At 56.8% G+C, this 16,914-nt stretch overlaps 2 protein-coding genes across 5 annotated transcripts; both read right to left on the reverse strand.

Annotated features, from left to right (window-relative positions):
* Nucleotides 1–2,038: 2,038 nt before the first annotated feature.
* RPS17 (ribosomal protein S17) lies at nucleotides 2,039–3,995 on the reverse strand. Its single transcript, XM_004617600.2, has 5 exons — nucleotides 3,897–3,995; nucleotides 3,507–3,658; nucleotides 3,317–3,422; nucleotides 3,137–3,202; nucleotides 2,039–2,162 (listed from the first exon to the last, which is right to left on the reverse strand). Exons 1-5 carry the CDS (start codon nucleotides 3,897–3,899, stop codon nucleotides 2,082–2,084), a joined length of 408 nt encoding a protein of 135 aa, XP_004617657.1. The 5' UTR covers nucleotides 3,900–3,995; the 3' UTR covers nucleotides 2,039–2,081.
* Nucleotides 3,996–5,257: 1,262 nt separating this feature from the next.
* On the reverse strand, nucleotides 5,258–16,555 carry CPEB1 (cytoplasmic polyadenylation element binding protein 1). 4 transcript variants are annotated; one of them, XM_055143355.1, is made up of 12 exons: nucleotides 16,438–16,555; nucleotides 15,903–16,091; nucleotides 13,777–13,896; nucleotides 12,164–12,387; nucleotides 11,220–11,445; nucleotides 9,639–9,752; nucleotides 9,315–9,419; nucleotides 8,730–8,866; nucleotides 8,177–8,375; nucleotides 7,460–7,554; nucleotides 7,103–7,183; nucleotides 5,258–6,562 (listed from the first exon to the last, which is right to left on the reverse strand). In XM_055143355.1, exons 2-12 carry the CDS (start codon nucleotides 16,054–16,056, stop codon nucleotides 6,452–6,454), a joined length of 1,566 nt encoding a protein of 521 aa, XP_054999330.1. In that variant the 5' UTR covers nucleotides 16,057–16,091; nucleotides 16,438–16,555; the 3' UTR covers nucleotides 5,258–6,451. The 4 variants fall into 4 exon arrangements, with proteins under 4 accessions (XP_054999330.1, XP_054999332.1, XP_054999331.1 ...); XM_055143357.1 differs by lacking the exon at nucleotides 16,438–16,555 and having other exon boundaries at nucleotides 9,366–9,419; nucleotides 15,903–16,400; XM_055143356.1 differs by lacking the exon at nucleotides 16,438–16,555 and having other exon boundaries at nucleotides 9,330–9,419; nucleotides 15,903–16,400.
* Nucleotides 16,556–16,914: the final 359 nt, after the last annotated feature.

A 16,914-nucleotide genomic window follows, 5' to 3' on the forward strand; every position in this document is an offset into this window, starting at 1 on the left:
GACGGCTGTTTGGCCCCTGCGGCTCGCCTGTGCGGCGCCAAACCTCCGTGACCCCGACCTCCAGGGATGGGCCCCTCGGGGGTCGCGGCCACAGTCAGGAAACTCTCACAGTAGCGGAAACTAGAAATCAGTAACAACGACAATTTGGGAGATTCACAAACGTGTGGATATAATTTCCTTTCACAAAGGAATCCCCTGCGGGGTGGCGGGGCGGCGGGGCGGGAGCGGCTCAGAGGCCAGTGTGTTCCTCCCCTGCGCCCCGACAGACCACAGGACGACCGGGCCCGAGGCGGTAGGCTCGCCAGCACAGTCCAGAACTGGAGCGGACACTGCAGTGCGCAGGTGGACTCGAGTTCTGGCCACGCCAAACCGACGCGCGGTGTCCACGAGGACGACCATATACTCGGACACTGTAAGGGTCCACCAGTGCCTGGAGTGAGTCGCAGACCGAGTCGGCCCGCTTTCCCTCGGAGCGCCAATCACAGCGCAGCTCGCCAAGGACAAAGCAATTGGACCACTTCGGCCCGCCCACCAGCGGAGGACCAATCAATGCACTCGAGAGGCGGGGTAAACAGGCGACCATGATACGCCCACCCCCCGAGCACCAATCACAGCAACGCTCGCTAGTAAAGAAGCATGTGGACTGCTTCGGCCCGCCCACCTCCGGGAACACCAACCAGTGACCCTCTACGGGCAGAGCAGACCGGACTGCGCCAATCATTGCCTCTGGGGGAGGAGCAAAAGGACGCGTGCGTCAGCCCGCTCACCCTCGAATGACAAATCACACCGGCAACTAGAGGACCGCCCATTCAGGAAGTACTTACTACTTCAGCTTCTAATAGTTTTTATTAGAATTTCCGCTGAGTCTTGTTTGGCAGATGAAAGTACGGATGTTATTGGAATCCAATGGAGACACAGAGTTTCTTCACGGAGCTAATGCCGCCCCCATCCCCCCACTGTTAAGTTGCCAGGGGATGTAAACATTGCCCATGTCAAGAACTGGCTTCAGTTCAGCCCATTTCCGACCCCCACCTCTCATTATGAACACCAGGTACCTGATGGGGGCCAAGGGGAGGTGGCATATTTTGGCAGGATCGCATTCAGACCAGGGCCTGACCCCGTGCCAGTATTAACCCCCTATTCTATGAACCCATGAGAAAAACCTTTTCTAGAGAGTAATACCAAGAATATATACAGAAAATCAGTCCCTAGTGTCTATGGGATAAAAGGTTAACAGTTGATCATGCTCGAGTAAAGGGAAGCTCACGAAGGGAGCATATTCAGCTCCAGGCCTAGTCCTGGCACTACAGGGGCCCAGGCATCACAGGTACAGTGCCAGAAGTGGGCCCTGGTGCAGTGAAAAATCTTTGGCTGGAGCAGTAATACAGCAGGTAGGGCCTTGCACGTGGCCCACCCTGGTTTCCAGCCATCCCATATGGTCCCAAGCACCACCAGGAGTAATTCCTGACCACAGAGCCAGGATTAACTCCTGAGCAGGGCCGGTGTGACCCTCAAAACAAAAGATCTCATCCCCCTTCACTCCCCAGTATATCAAGTCACTCTGTAACAGAGCAGAGCATGATTTTCTATTGAAATCAAGATATACAAGATATACCACTTGGCCAAAATGCTGTTGCCAGGAACTGAATAGGCCCTGCACCTGTGGGGGCAGACACTGCTGTTCTGGGGAGTTCCAACGGAGAAACCCAGCAACTGAGCTGAAAATCACTAACAATATTGGCCCAGGAAAGAAACAGTAGTGTAGGAGGGGGAAGCCACCAAATCCTGATCATGCTCCCTCCCTCCTCCTTGCCAACATAGCTGTGAGCCTGTATACCCGCAAAAGCACAGCAGTAGGGTCAAGCAGCACTCCACTTGTAGGAGCCATGGGTGACGGTCATGCCTGGCAAAACATCCAAGCCTCAGCTCTAGACAATCTGGTCTGTAGCAGCCCTGCCCAGAGGACAGCCAAGATGCTCATGTTGCAAGCCACTGCAAAGGATGCCTGGTTGCCCCCACCACAGATGACACAGGCCAAAGTGTTTTATAAGGTTTACTGAAAATATCACAGCAAGGCAAATTCACACAGCTCCACGCGGCGTTTTAAAATTCATTCCAACTGTAGGCTGGGTGACCTGCAGGTTGGACAGACTGCCGAAGTCCTGAAAGAACAGAATAGGGTTAGTGTGGGCAGCCTGACCACCCCCCCCCCCACAATCTTGTCAGGCTTAGCCTCTTGCCAGGGGACAAGACCTACAGGACCCCAGCCCCCTACACTCCAAATGCTGGACTGGTCCCCCCCAGAAGGAGCCCACCCACACCGACAATTCACCACTAAAACCAAAATTTTTTTTTTTCCTTTTTGGGTCACACCCAGTGAAGTTCAGGGGTTATTCCTGGCTCTGCACTCAGGAATTACTCCTGGCTGCAGGAAGGGCGCGGCGTGAGTGGGGCTGGAGGAAGTCAGTGAGGGGAAGAGGGTCGCGCTCTCTCTCACGTGGATCGGAGAGAAAAACCGTGCCGAGTCACAGCTGGACAGTGGTAACAGGCCTGGACAGGTGGGCGAGCGCCTGGAGATCGTGTTGGGGGTGGGGGGACCATATGGGATGCTGGGGATCGAACCCAGTTGGGGCATGCAAGGCAAATGCTCTACCCGCTGTACTGTTGCTCCGGCCCCCAAACCAAATCTTGTATGTGAAAATTGGCCAGGGTCAAGAAGATGGTATGCAGGTTTTCCGTGACAGTTCTCTGAAGGCAGGTGCCAGAGACCCAAGAGGTTCCAAGTACCAACCATGGCCTACTAGCCTTGGAAGCACTTGCTCCTGTCATAAGGACAGACACAGGAAATGCCCACTGCAGCCCCTCAGTGCTCAAGGGTGGGCTGACCCCAAGTGGCTGACAGAGGACTGTGGGCAGGAGTCTGGGCCCTGGGCCGCTGGGAGCTCTGAGGTCAGGCCGTTCCCAGGTTGGAGTTTTGAGGGAGAAGGTTAAAGACCTCACCCTCTGCTCACCAACTAGGTGGTCCAGGAGGCACTATTTCCTTTAAGCCTCCAGATGTCACCAAGGGCAGTGCCTTCAGGGCTCTGGGAGGGGAAAACCACGACCACCCCAGGTAGGAAAAGGCTAAGACACTCACCAAGAGCTTCAGCATCTCCTTAGTGTCAGGGTCCACTTCAATGATCTCCTGGTCCAGGGCTGAGACCTGTAAAGAACAAAGCAGCAACCAGGTAGTCAGCACCCGGCGGAGCCCCCATGAGCAATCCTACCGCACCGCGAAAGGCCAAACATCAAACCGGGCCCAGCACCTTGTGCTTACCTCGGGCACGTAGTTGTCCCTCCGCTCCCGCTCCTCCTCCTGCAGTTTGATGGAGATGCCCCGCACGGGCCCCCTCTGGATGCGCTTCATGAGGTGCGTGACATAGCTGCGGGGGCATAGGGCAAGCGGTCAGGGGCGCGTCGCCGCCCGGCCCCGGCCCACGCCGTCCCCGCCCCGACCCGCGACGTACCCGGCGATCTTGTTGCGGAGCTTCTTGCTCGGGATGATGGCGATCTCCTCGCACACGCGCTTGTTGGTGTGGAAGTCGTTGCCCAAGCGCGTGTAGTACTTCTCGATGATGACCCGGGCCGCTTTCTTCACGGTCTTGGTGCGAACGCGGCCCTGCGGGGGGGAGGAGACGGGGTCAAGGCTGGGGCAGATGGCGAGGCTCCGGGGCCGGCCCAGCCGGGAAGGGCCGGCGCGCGGGGCTCTACCGTGCGGGGTAGTGGCCGCGGAGGATCCCGCCGCACAGAGCCCCGCGCCCCCGGGGCCCCGCGCCGCTCTAGGCGGGCGAAGTGACGCCGAGAGGGGCGGATGGAGGCCGATTGCGGGTAGAGCGGCCTGGGACGCAAGAACCTACCATGTTGGCGGGTTCTCGGTAAAAGAGGAAACAGGAAGCACAAACGAGGCCTATAAGGCGCGGGCCAGAAAGCTTCTTCCGCTCCGGACGTGCCGGGCCCCAGCCACAGCGGCCCCTGCTGGAGCGGAGCGGAAGTACTGCCCTGCCCTCGAGGGGGTGGTGCCTGGACGCTGGGGCGTGGCTTCGGGTCTGCGCCCTGCCGCCCCCTCCCCCTACTCCCTTGCAGGAGCTGGCCTCTCCTGCAGGAACATGTGGGTTTCAGGACTAGGAGACCCAAGGACCCCCACCGCCGTCAGCGAGTCCGTGCGTGGCCTCCTGCAGGCTCCCTGCAACTTACAGAGGTGCCCCCACTTCGTGCTAGCTGCTCTGGGAAGGCAGCCCCAAGCCAGCCCCCAGCCCTGCAGGTGGAGGCAGCTCCTGTGGACCTGCAGTGGGTTGGGGGCACCCAGGAGGGACCGCCTGGAGCAGAGCCCGACAGCTGTGCTGAGCCCCCAGTCGTAGCAGGTTCCTCGCCCTCCAGGGACTTGGATACCCAAGCAGCAGCTGCGGTGAACCTATACACCCAGGTGTGATCACCCTGGCAGGGATGCCTCCAGGAGCAAGCCAAGTACTGTGGGATGAGGTATGGCCAATAAGTCTCCAACGTGTTTGTTCGCTAAACTGAAGAGGTTACTGAGCCTGAGAGCCAGGGTCTTTGTGCAACCGGCAGCCAGGAACCCTAGTCCAGTTTTTATACATTCTTATCACATCCTGCTTGGCAATATCAATCAGCTTTCTTCTAAACAAGTATATTTTGGTACAGAACCCAAATGTTAGCCGTGGTTAGCCTTGGATGGTTAGAAACCATTTTTTAATTTTTCTCATTTGGCAACTGAAAAGAGCAATGTTGAGCAGCTATAAATCAGGTTATCCTTAGGGTTATCTTCAGGGATTATTCCAAGGTTATTCTCAAGAGTTATTCTCGGGGTATCCTGTCCCTCCGTCCTTGTGTCCTTAAGAGTGTCTCATCCTATTTCTCAGCTGTTCTCTTAAGTCATCTGCTTTCTCTGCTAACTTTGGGTTGCCTAGTCACACAGGAATGGACGCCTCCTCCCCAGAGCCCACCCAGGAGTAGACACTTCCCAGTAGCCCGCCCAGCTACAGAAGCATATCCCCACCTTTGTTCTGTTTCCTCCAACTGGGGCTAGGCTAGGAGTAGCCCCCAAGAAGCTACAGGCAAGGGGGGGGTGTCTCACCAGGGGAGGGGGTGGTCTCCCACAGGGTTCACCCACTCCTAGCTTGAGTCTCCGCCCAGTGCGCGCACGCGCGCGCACACACACACACACACACACACACACACACACACACAGACCAGACCAGGGTTATGCTGCAACATGTTTATTGTGTACCCAAAAATACAGCACAGCTCACTCCACAGGTCTGTAGAGTGCAGTCTTTCTGCGGACACTGCAGTGAGGTAGAGACTCCACACAGCTTCCCAAACGCACAGGGCAGTGGGGGGTATGCCAAGACGCTTGTATTCAGCCAAGGGGAGGGGCTCACAGGGTTTCTTTGGCACACAGCTTCCCAACAAGGGTAAGGTTTGGTTAAGGGGGAAAAAAATTTAAAAAGAAAGGAAAAGTCAAGTTTTCACATTCTAATCACATTTCAGTACCGGTAGCTGTGGCTTCGTCCGATTCTCCAGGAACAAAATAAGGAAGGGTACCTGTCACCCCTTCCCTGAGCCTAAACCTGCCCCATCAAAAAACAGCCCTTTCTCGCAGTTAAAAAAGAAAATAGTCCTGTGAGTTTGATTGAAAACGTCTTCTCAACCTCCCCCCCACGCAAGTGCAACTGAAGAAGGTGCAGTAAACTGTCAAAACTATGTACAGCAGCCACTCATGTGCTGGCTGTCCGTCACTTTCAAATTCCCCATTTTTTTTCTTGGTTACAAAAATTCTTGATCTGCAGCCCGAGACAGTGACCAGCAGTCCCCAGACACAAAGATGCTATGTTAAAACCGCCAGAAAAGAAAAAAAAAATCTTTTGTTTCAAACGACTTAACTGTTTTAAGGAGTGTAAAAAGTGACTAGTAAAAACCCTCAAGCATAATATATGAAATATGATTTTGGTTTAAATGAAGAGCAAAGTCTCCTTGTTTAAGTAAAAAACACCAGCTGAACACTCAAGTTTATGCCGTTCAGGTGGGGGTAAATCAATGGAAAGGCACTATCCGGCAACTGCAGAAAGCAGTGAGGCCTGCGCGTCATCATCATCATCATCAGTATTGCAAGGAATGTAAAAAAGCTCTTTCAATAAATAGGCATCGTGGCAATACTTCCTGGACATGTAGTTCTTTTTTTGCTTTTCATCCGCAGAATGGGGAAATAAAATCTGGGAGACTACAGAGTCACTTGAAGAGTGAGCCAGAGGGTGCTTGCCCTGGCACACCCCTGAAAACGAAACCTGGAAAACTCATTGTGCATTACTCAGTGCAGAAACAAAGACGATTCAGCAAGTGCAAAGGCTCCCTGGTCACCGTGGTAGGGGTACAGGCTGCTGTCCAGCCGGCCAGTCTAGCTGGACTCCCGATTCTTCTGATTCCGCATCAGGGGCCTGTGGTGGTACAGACCCTCCCCACTGTGTTGCCAGTACCAGCAGTTCCGGCAGAAGTACTTGAAGCACACCTGGAGGAGGAGGAGATGCATCAGAGCATCAGCCATTGTACTGGTGCCCAGGAGCCCGAGTGTCACGGGAGAGGAGCCCTATGAGCACATACCATCTGTCTCTTGGCCCGTGAGCAGAGCCACCCCTGTGGCAAGACCCAGCTCAGAGATAAGCAGACCAGGGGAAAAGAACTTGGGGAGCCAAGAAAGGCCTAGAGCGGGCACAAGCTGCTAGACCCTGCTGGTGAACCACAGCTTCCCCAACATCCCCCGCCTGACTGAGCTTAGCAAGCCCCACACCCTGAATTCTGGGGGCGGCTGATTTTCTGGGGGAGCCAGGAGCACCTCTGGACTATCAGCACTGCTGCCCACCCCAAACAACCATGGGGGCCAACCTGGCTCCAACAAGGCCTCAGTTCTTGTTTAGAGGCGACTCCATGAGGGGCCGAGGACTGAGCCAACCTTCCAGTACTGCCATCACCTGCCCCCTCCCGCCCCCCCACCAAGCTGGACTGGAGATGCTTACCTAAGGGGCTGCCCAAACTCACATGTGCAACTCACCTGGTCCCGGCAGAAGAAGGGGCCGGGCTGTAAGCTGCAGATGTGGCACAGGGAGTCTTCCAGGTAAGGGTCAATCTGGATCTACACAGAGTGGAGGAGAATGCAGGGCACTGTGCTCTGGTCCCCAAGCCTCCTGGCTCATGGAGAATGGGAGCACTGGGGCCAAGGGCCAGCCACCACCATCAGAACAGCATCGTGACACTCAGCTGAGCCTCCTTGGCAGAGGGTTCACCCAAGCCAGTGAGGCTGCTGTACTGCCACAGCAGGAAGGCACCCACATGGGTGTCCAGCCAAACCCCGTCCCCAGCCCAGGACCTTCTCTATCCTACCTCCCACAGTCCCCTGCCACCATCTCACCTTCTTAGTGAACTTATTCGTTCTTATCTCCACAAAGGCAGCACTGACTGCTTTTAGGTAACTGTGCTGGTTGTTGAAAGTCACACGGCCGGACCCTGGAATGACACAGGTGGCTGCCTGTATGCTCTAGCACCCAGGCAGCAACCCTGCCCTGGGTGGCAGAGGACAGACACTGGCAGCCTCACTGTATGCTTCCCAACTGCCAGGCTTAAGTACAAAGTCGTGGAAGCAACTCTTGATGCATCTCATCTGACCCGAAGTGTCCGAAAATGTGGCCAAGAGCTAGACTGCACGTGCCCTGACCTCAGGCTCTGCTGCCCTATCCTACAGTGTGGGCAGCAACAGGCCCCTCCTCAGTGGGCAGAATGTGGGGCCAGACGGAGAAGGCTCCGAGGACTTGTCTCGAGCAGAAACCCAGGTACAGTTAGACCACTCTCTGTGGGCAACCCTGGGCACATGGGGGCCGGAGAAGCCATGCTACAGCCACGGCCTCTAAAGCCCACCACACAGGGAACCCCACCTGCAGTGGAAAAGCTGAGAAGAGGCAGAGCTGACCCACGCCCATACCATGAGGCACTTTTTCTCCTGTCTGACTACATGGCCAAGCCTGACTGGCAGGGCTGCCCCCTCTGGTCCCACCACATGAGCAGAAGTGGACTGTGGCCAGCTGCGTCCTACGCCACCCCATGTCTCAGCAAAAAGTGGGCCCTCCCTCACCAATGGGGTACTTGTGCCTGTCAGTGTCGATGCCGGCGTATGTCACTCCCCCGAAGAGGTCGTTGAGGATGGTCGCCAGGGCCTCTGCATTGAGTATCCCATGCAGTGCACCCACAAACACAGTCCTGTTGAGGTCCATCCTCTGGGTCGGGGTCCGTACAAAGTTGCTGTCTGCTACCACCCAGGGGATCACTTGCACCTGAAAATCAGCCTAAAGTGGGTGAGTCCAGGCATAACAGAGGCAGAGCAGCATTTCTGTGCACATGCTGGAGGGCCAAGGGTCAGAGGCTGCACGTCCTCACTCAGGCCGCCCCACCCTACAAGGTATCAGATGGGTTGAGAGTAAATGGGGAACAGACTGCACAGTCACACACAGAACCAGCATCACACCCACCAACAATGGGGCCGCACAAAGGGTGTGTGCCCGACATCTGTGGCCTGGGGCATCTGAAAGGGGAAGGGCTTATTTTGCAGGCACATGGGCTTGTGTCTGGAGATCAGGGGGAACAGAGAGATGACACACTGGACAAATAGGGTCAAGGTGAGCGCCCACCTCCTTGCAGGGCATTCTCCGGCTGGACATCTTGAAGTAGTATTCGCTCAGGCCGACAGGGCTCAGCGGGTCGTGGGAGCAGGCCTGCAGCAGGGCACGGACAGATCTCTCCTGCTTGAAGACCAGGTACACGTATCCTGCTCCCAAGGAAGCGGCCATCAGTGCCCTGAGAGCAGAGTGGGTGTGGTGCAGGCCAGGCCCTGCTCAGGGAGCCCAGGCGCAGGGAGGGGCTGCGCAGAGATGGGTCCCACCTTCCCAGACTGGGGGTAGGGTGAGGGGCAACACATCTGGCCAGCTGCAGCTCAGAGGGAGCTCAGTGTCTGGCCAGGACAACAGGTAGGGCAAAGCAAGCAGGTGAAGGCCAGCTTCCCACGCCTTGAGGGGCTACCCAGAATGTTTCAGTGTGTGGAGTTCCACAGAAGGGGTCTGGGGCCGCCCCCACAAGTGTGAGTGGGTAAAGGGACCCTTGCTCCAGGGATACCGAGGGTGTGTGTGGCTGGAGGGGTGCTGGGGCCCACAGATCACCACATGCAGCCTCAGTGTGCAGGGCAAGGAGAACAGAAGCGCCTACCATGTTGGCATTACCTTTGGGCATATTACCTTTGGGCGGGTACCGGGGGTGCTTGCCATCCTTACCAGGCCAATCCACACTCAGAGAGCCAAACTCGCAGAAGGTGTTAAGCAACCCAGCTGCAACGAGACCCAGAGGCTGTTGGAGATGTGAGCAAAGGCCCCCAGGACTCCTACGTCCAACAGACCTTCACAATGTCCCCACTCAGGTCCCTTACGACTGGGTGGCCTTAAAGAGAAAAGCCAGCTCACTCCTCCTGAACCGTTCTCTAAGAACTCCACCCGCCACCAGTGACTTGGAGGCCCGAACACAAAGCAGCGCCCGTCCGCAGCGCCCACCTTCTGAGATGTCCCAGGGCACGCCTCCCAGAAACACCTTGCAGGAGTAGGTGGGGTTCCTGTAGTTGCGTGGAGGAAGCTGGCCGCTCCAGGTACATGTGGCTTCATTCACAGCTTGGTAAGGGACAGAGAGACGGGGCTCAGAGACCCACCAACTCAGTGCCCTGGTTTAAGGCACCTGTCCAGGACACACTTGTCCACCTGGCTCAGCAAAATTTGCATGATCGGAAGCCTGGGCCAGATGGTGGCACTATGACTTTAGGCGCCAGTGTGGCAATCACAGTTGCATGTCCACCAGGGGGGGCCACTGCACACACAGCCCTGACTGACCTCTGGGGTGCCTACTCTCACCACACCCCCATCAGCCCAGTGTGAGCCAGAGTCACCAATTCTGACTCTACCAGAACTGAGGGCAGTGGAGCAGGTGTGAGGCTGGAGTGAGCACAGACCATACTCCCCCACAAGTGTAGGCCACCCAGAACATCTGCTCCAACTCTCACCCCAACCACAAAAGGGGGCCACTGCATGTGCAAGGAGGACATCCTGCTACTCCGCAGGGCCTTCCTTCACAGCAGGCAGGAGGGTCCAGCACCATCACCACTGGGTCCCAAGAGGGCTCAGGGGCTCAGTCACCCACACCCACCCCAAGTGAAGCTGTGCAAGTGGTTCCAGGGCTGCCCACACACACCAAGCAGGTCGTATTCTGCTGTTAGGATCCCAGAGCCACTGGTCCCACACAGGCATGTGTGAGCACTACACAGCTGTGGCCCTGAGCATCATTACAACACTCTACACCTGCCAGGGAACTGACAGGATAAGCACAACCCCACGTGACACAGGCTTCTGGGGCCCACAATGTGTGCCCCAGCCTCACTTCAGCTCTAGGAAGATGGCCCATCTGCAGCCCCACCACCGCGCCCCTGACCCGCCTCTCACAGGCAGACCCATACGGGCAGAGCTGGGGGCTGAGCTGTCTGGGCTGGTGGGAGGTGCCAACCAGCTGCCCTTGAGCCTCCTCCTGACCTAAGGGTCCTAATGAAACCAGCCTTTACCACAGCTAGGTCCAGGACTTAGGCTCCACTGACAAGTATGTAGATGAGCCAAACTGTGGTGTGGTAGGGCCAGAGCCCAGGATGGTGCTGCTGAATGTCCCTGCAGCATCCCACACTTCCAAGGACTCAGGACATGAGCCTGCTGTGCCTTTAAGGGGACTCAAATACCAGCACCTGAAGGCTAAGACTGGCCTGACACCCAGGCCAGACTGTCCCTTAACTCAAAAGGTGACAAATGACACATCCCCTTTCCAACCAGAGAAGGCCAGAGGGAGGGTCTCCTCTCTCTGACTCAGAGACCAGAGGTGGGGTAGGGGAGAGGGATGGCGCAGATGACTCTGGTCTGGATCCACGGTTACCTCCAGGGACAGCCAAGAGACAGCTCATGACCTGGTGTCAGGCTCTCTCCTTGCAGATGCTGCTCAGCCGCAGGGAGCTGGGTGCTGGCACAGAGCCGAGCAGAGCCTTCTCTGGCCAGGGACACTGTGAGCAGAGGTGCAGGGGCAGCCCTGCGACATCTTGCACTCACCTGCAGCCTGGCGGTGCATCCTGGCATCCCTCTCTATGCTGAAGGGGTCTTTAGGTGTCCACATAGATGCCCATGGCCACCCTTTGGACGTGCTGGTAGAGGAGGAAGTGACAGCAGAGAGTGCAGCTTGCTCCTGGTCCAGCTGGGTCCCGACTTTCATCTGTAAGGGGTCTCTGGGACTAGCCCCAGCCAGGAAGGGCAGAGCCGGGGAAATACGGAGATTGGACTAGGGAGGAAAAGGCAGTTTTGTTGAGTGGCGACCATGCCACTGAGACCCACAGGCATCACTCAGCACTTAAAATATCTTTTTTCCTGTGTTGTGTTTTTCAGATTTATTAATGGAAATGTCCTGAGAATCAACATTTTATGAACACCTTTACTTGTTTATGTTAGGTTCTGAGGCTATACCCAGTGGTGTTCAGGGAATATTATGTGGTACTGGGGATCAAACCCAGGTTGGCTGCATGCAAGGAAAGCACCTTATCCCCTGTATTATATCTTTGGCTCCTATGAACACATTGTTAGCAATAGAGTAGTTTGATCTATAAATAGGAATTGTTATGTAACATTAAAACACGGTTTCAAGTTTCCTTTCTTTTGCTTCAACTTTTAAAAATTTAGCAGTAAGGTAATGAATAGATTTGATCAGTACTTTAGAATTGCACTGTCAGAGCTGAACCATACATGGTGCCAGGCATTGACCCTGGTAAAGCCAACGCCTTGCCCCTGTATTCTCTCTCCAGCCATAAATCACATTGTTTAAAAGCTTAAAAAAAATCCCACAATGCCTGTGTTGGTCAAGGGCAGCTGCAAGGTCCCTAGGTCTACTCTGCTGTGGTCCTATAGCTTCTGCTATGGCCTCCTGGGGTCCCCTAATTCTGTGTGCATGAGCTCCCATCCTGCAACATTCGTCCTCCCTTCACACCTTCCTAACAATGACTCACGAGCAGTTCTGCAATATAATCTGATCCAGAGCTGAAGCCACTGGTGTCAGTCTCAATGATGCTGTTGGAATGAGACTCCAGGGTGGGTGGGGTGTTCAGATGGAACCCACGGACAGTGGACGCTGGAAACTTGTCCACACTGGATCCCAGGGGCTCCGGAGGCAGGAAGCTCAAGGGGGGTTTCCTCCGGGCACTGCCCAGTGGGCTCTGGAGCATGCTGAGTACTGAAAGAAGAGAGTCCTGTGATCAACCCCCGCCACCCTATCCCCAAATACAGACACCCAGGCACACATTGGAAGATAAGAGTCTACACAAAACACTCGGTCATAGGGGCCGGAGCGATAGCACAGCAGGTAGGGCGTTTGCCTTGCACGCGGCCAACCCGGGTTCGATCCCCGGCATCCCATATGGTCCCCCAAGCACTGCCAGGAGTAATTCCTGAGTGCAAATCCAGGAGTAAACCCTGAGCATCGCTGGGTGTGACCCAAAAAGCAAAAAAAAAAAAAGAAAAAACACTTGGTCATAGCTGCCTCTTGTCCAGGTATTCTTGTTTTTTTGGTTTTTTTTTTGCTTTTTGGATCACACCCAGCAATGCACAGGGGTTACTCCTGGCTCTGCACTCAGGAACCACCCCTGGCGGTGCTCAGGGGACCATATGGAATGCTGGGAATCGAACCCGGGTCGGCCGAGTGCAAGGCAAACACCCTACCCGCTGTGCTATCGCTCCAGCCCCCATTGTCCTGGTATTCTTGATGCCCTGCTCTTCAGAAGACAGACCCATCCCCCTCTGTCCAGTCCTTGTGCTCACAGGGAAGCCACAGCTCTTCAGTGCTGCCCAGGGAAATGCAGAGACCTCCCACCTGGGGGGCCTGGTGCCAGACCTTCGGTCCACAGGGACCAGCAGCTCCTTTGCTTGCAGATGGACAGATGGAACCTTATTTAGAGGGGAGTGCATGGTAGAGCAAGCCCAGCATACAAGGTAAATTGCAGGGTCACAAAGAGGGAAGCTGAAGTGGGAGGGATACAAGGGCCAGCACGGCCAAACCCTGGCTTGGTGGGAGAGCAGAGGTAGTGGCCTTGGCTGGGGTGCTGAGGACTGGCACAGCACTCCACCATGCATGTGCACCTGAGAGGGGCTGAAGGCTCTCACACTTGGTCACTGCCCCAGAGTGACCCACCTCACACAGGCCCACCAGACAGATATGGGCATGTGTGCAGGGAGTGCAGAGAGGGAACGGAGAGGGCTTGGGGAGACAGCTCTCCCTCCATTCTGCTCAGCCCTGCAGACTCTACTGGCTGGGACGTGAGGGTAGGGCAAGCAGACAGCACCTCCTCTATAAAGGGGCTACCTGAACTTGGGAACCAAAGTCTGGGGGGGCTACAGGTCCTTTACACTGCAAGTAACAGGGTCACTGGGGTCACATGTCACTGCCACTGGGGAGCAGCTCCGGCAACCAAGGGACCAGTAGCCCCACACTTCTGTCCTCTTGCATGCATGTCCTGAACATAGGGCTCCATGGGGTGGACAGTTCCAGCCATGAGGGCAGCCTTGCAGGGGCGGTGCAGGAGACCAGGAGGATATTTTTAGCCAACTGTTGACTTTCTCCACTCACCTTCTCTGTCAGCCCCTGTGGGTTCGACGGCCAAGTCATCTCGGGCACGTTCAGATGCTCCCCCAGCACACAAAGGGCCCAAGTGTGGCGGCAGCAGCGCTTGCCAGTGGATGCCTGCACCTGGGGCAGTGGGGGACAGACAGACATCAGGACAGCAGGACCCAGTGTCCTCAGATGCAGAAAAGACCCTGCCCAGGCACACGGCTCCAGTCCCCCAAGCCACCCCCCCAACCCGGGTTCCAGTACCCATACCTCCTGCAACCCTCACTGCTTGGGCCCTACCCCATGGGGTGCACAGGGCAAGTAAACAGCCTTTCCCCCATTCTAGTGTCCTGCTCCAGTATCTTCCCTTCTGGCCCAAATAGCCAGCTCGTGCCCAGTCACCTCCTGATTTCTGTTGTCAGCACCACTTCATCATGGGTTGACCAGGCACCAAGTGCCACTGGCCAGTGCATGCATAGCCCCTCTGCATAGCAGTGGGCCCCAGGTGGTCGCCTCTCCCACTGGGCCACACACGGTATCAGGCATAGCCCTTCTCAACCAGCTGAGAGCAGAACTACATACCATGTTGGGACATGCAGCCGAGGGGACTACAGAGACCTGAGAGGTCCCAGAGGACCCTAGCCCTAAGCGGGTGGCACCACCCTCTGGCCTCACACCCAACCCTAAAGTCTCGGCTGCCAGCACAGGAAGACCACAAACCCCCTCAGCATTCCTGGAGGCAAGGAGAGGAGCCAGCCAGAGCAGCAGGTCAGCCCCATCCTGGACCAGAGGAAGGGGTTCCACCCACCCCACCAGAAGCAACTCCATGAAGACTGCTTGTTCCCAGGCTCACTTCCCACTGGCCAAGGTGGCTGGTACAGTCCCAAAGGGAGGTTGGTGAGGGCCAGGTGAGGTGAGCAGGGTCAGCAGCAGGGGTCCACAGCCTCCAGCTGCAGAGACCCAGAGTGGCATGCAGGCTTCTGCCTGCAGGACCCCAGCCCCCATGAGCCCCTCAGTAGCACAGGAGAGCCCAGGGTACAGGTGGCACTGGAACCCTCAGTGAGGGTGTCAGGCCTAACCTTGTGACGGATCACCATGAGACCTGGATGTGGCCCCTGAGGACCAAACTCTGCTGTTAAGGATCCACATCTCTAGCCCAGGCTTGGGGCATTGAAATGGCAAACACAGAGGCTCCGGGCTCTGCAAAACCTCTGAAAATCAAGCCTGTGCCACAGAGGGCAGGTGCTGGAAAACTGGACTGTATACTGGTCAGGACAGTCAGTTTCTGGAGGACAAGGAAGGGCCAGCCCATGAGCCCACTGCTGGCACCATCTGCCTCTGGCGGCCCCACCCCGATCTCCCCACAGCACCTGCAACTGAGAATCTTCTCACTGATTTGGTGGTGTCAGAGCTAACCTCTTCATTATCGGAAAAATCACAGAAGACAGCTGATGCAAATTCATGATACCAACTATCTCTTAGCTTACCTTCCTTCCCAACAGACCAGCCCAAGTCACAAGGAATCCACGGGTGGGGCGGGCCTGTGCAGAGCGGTTGGCTTCTCCAGGACCCCCTCAAAATGGAAGCACAAGGGCCAGGGGAGGGGGATACCCCGACCTGGAGGGGAAGCTGCCCCACCTACCACTGCTAGAATTACTTGCTCCTGACTCACAGATAGTCACAGCCCTGGCCCTGCCTGTCTTACTGGAGGTGAGACCCTTCTTGGGCTATAGCCCGGGGATCACCCTTCCTCCACCTGCAACCCCCAACTCTAAAGGCCACTAGGACCAGGGTCTGGACCCCAGCAATGATCATTCTGAAGTCCCCTCCCCTACCTAAAATATTTTGCCTCATCATCTTTAGGTAGCCTGGGCTGGGGTAGGGGAAATGCGGCTTCTCTGCATGCAGTTGCTGCCTTGGGGATACTTCTCCCAGGCCCCCAGTTGCAGGCTGATATCTCAGGGGATTGCTCAGGGTATGGGAAGGCCATGGCTGCCTGTGTGAGCAGCCATCTGTCCTGCCCCCTCAGCCAGCCTCCCGATCTTGCAAACAGCTCTGTGTTGTATATGTGCATGTGTGGGTGGGGGGAACAAGAGGGGGAGATAACAACTGTTGCCGGGGCCCCCCCGAACCCCGGCACTGACCTGGCTGTGTGCTGCTCGAGGGTGTAGAGTCAGAATCCTGCGTACTCCAGGGCTGGTCCCAGCCCGTGAGGCTGCAGGCCTGCATACCAAGGCACAGGTCATTGACATCTGGGAGGCCACAAGCAGACTCCTGCGCAGAGGTGGGGAAGAGCATCCTGCTGGCCACAGTCTCCTCAGAGTCCCGGAAGTCTGCTTGGGTGAGAGGAGAGCAGAGCCCCTGGTGAAGGGCCAGTTCCCCAGTGTCAGTCCCAATAAACACTGTTCAGGAGTTTCTGGGGCTCAAGGACCAGACATCCAAGCGAGACTGATGCTGCCGCTACTGCCTCTGCACTTTCAGGGGGCATCTGCGTGGGAGCCCCCTCCCCACACACCCCCTCTCCTAGCCTGTCTGCATCACAGACTGGACCAGCATGTGATCAGGCTCCTGATGCTCCCGCGGCCAGTGACATCAGCGCTGAGCCCAGGAGGGAGTGAGCAGCATCTCTGGGAACCGGCGGCCGGGGGAGGAGCAGAGGGACGTGGGGAGGAGACTTGCCTCCCGGAAGGGAGGGAGAGCGGTGGCTCCTCCAGCAGCTGGTCCTCGGAGTGGCTGGGGCAGCGCCCTCCAACCCGCCGCAGTGGGGGGCGATTTCTGTCCTCTCTGCACCACCAGAGCAAGGAGCGGCTGCCGCCCTTGGCCCCTCCCTCTCCTTCCCCCGCTCTCCACCCCCAAACCCCAAACACTCTAGTCCTGGACTCTCTCCAGCTGCTTGCTCAAGCCCTGGTTTTACAGCACGATGCAAAGCTCCGAGATGGAGCTGCTGGCCCAGATCTCTGCTGAGTGGCCCCGAGCAGCCCTGACACAGCAGGCGGCTCGGGGAGGGCCTCTCCTGCACCAGCCAGGTTCCTGCACCCTGGGGAGCTGGCCAGGTGCTCCAGGCGCCTGGGCAATCCGTGGGGGCGGGGAGTGGCCAGGCTGCCCCAGAACCCATGCTGTGAGGATGGTGTCTTTAGCCAGAGGCCCCTGTGGAAG

Source organism: Sorex araneus, chromosome 6 (assembly GCF_027595985.1).
Source record: "Sorex araneus isolate mSorAra2 chromosome 6, mSorAra2.pri, whole genome shotgun sequence".
NCBI lineage: Eukaryota > Metazoa > Chordata > Mammalia > Eulipotyphla > Soricidae > Sorex > Sorex araneus.

Bases quoted from the DNA above. Each gene is read 5' to 3' on its own strand.
- RPS17 (XM_004617600.2), bottom strand. The intron at 3,203-3,316 runs GTAAGCACAAGG...TGTTCTTTACAG, and splicing joins GGGACAACTACGTGCCCGAG to GTCTCAGCCCTGGACCAGGA. The intron at 2,163-3,136 runs GTGAGTGTCTTA...CTGTTCTTTCAG, and splicing joins AGGAGATGCTGAAGCTCTTG to GACTTCGGCAGTCTGTCCAA.
- CPEB1 (XM_055143355.1), bottom strand. From the start codon at position 16,056: ATGCTCTTCCCCACCTCTGCGCAGGAGTCTGCTTGTGGCCTCCCAGAT. The intron at 11,446-12,163 runs GTGAGTCATTGT...TTTCCTCCCTAG, and splicing joins ATTATATTGCAGAACTGCTC to TCCAATCTCCGTATTTCCCC. The intron at 9,420-9,638 runs GTGGGCGCTGCG...GTCTCGTTGCAG, and splicing joins GCCCTGGGACATCTCAGAAG to CTGGGTTGCTTAACACCTTC.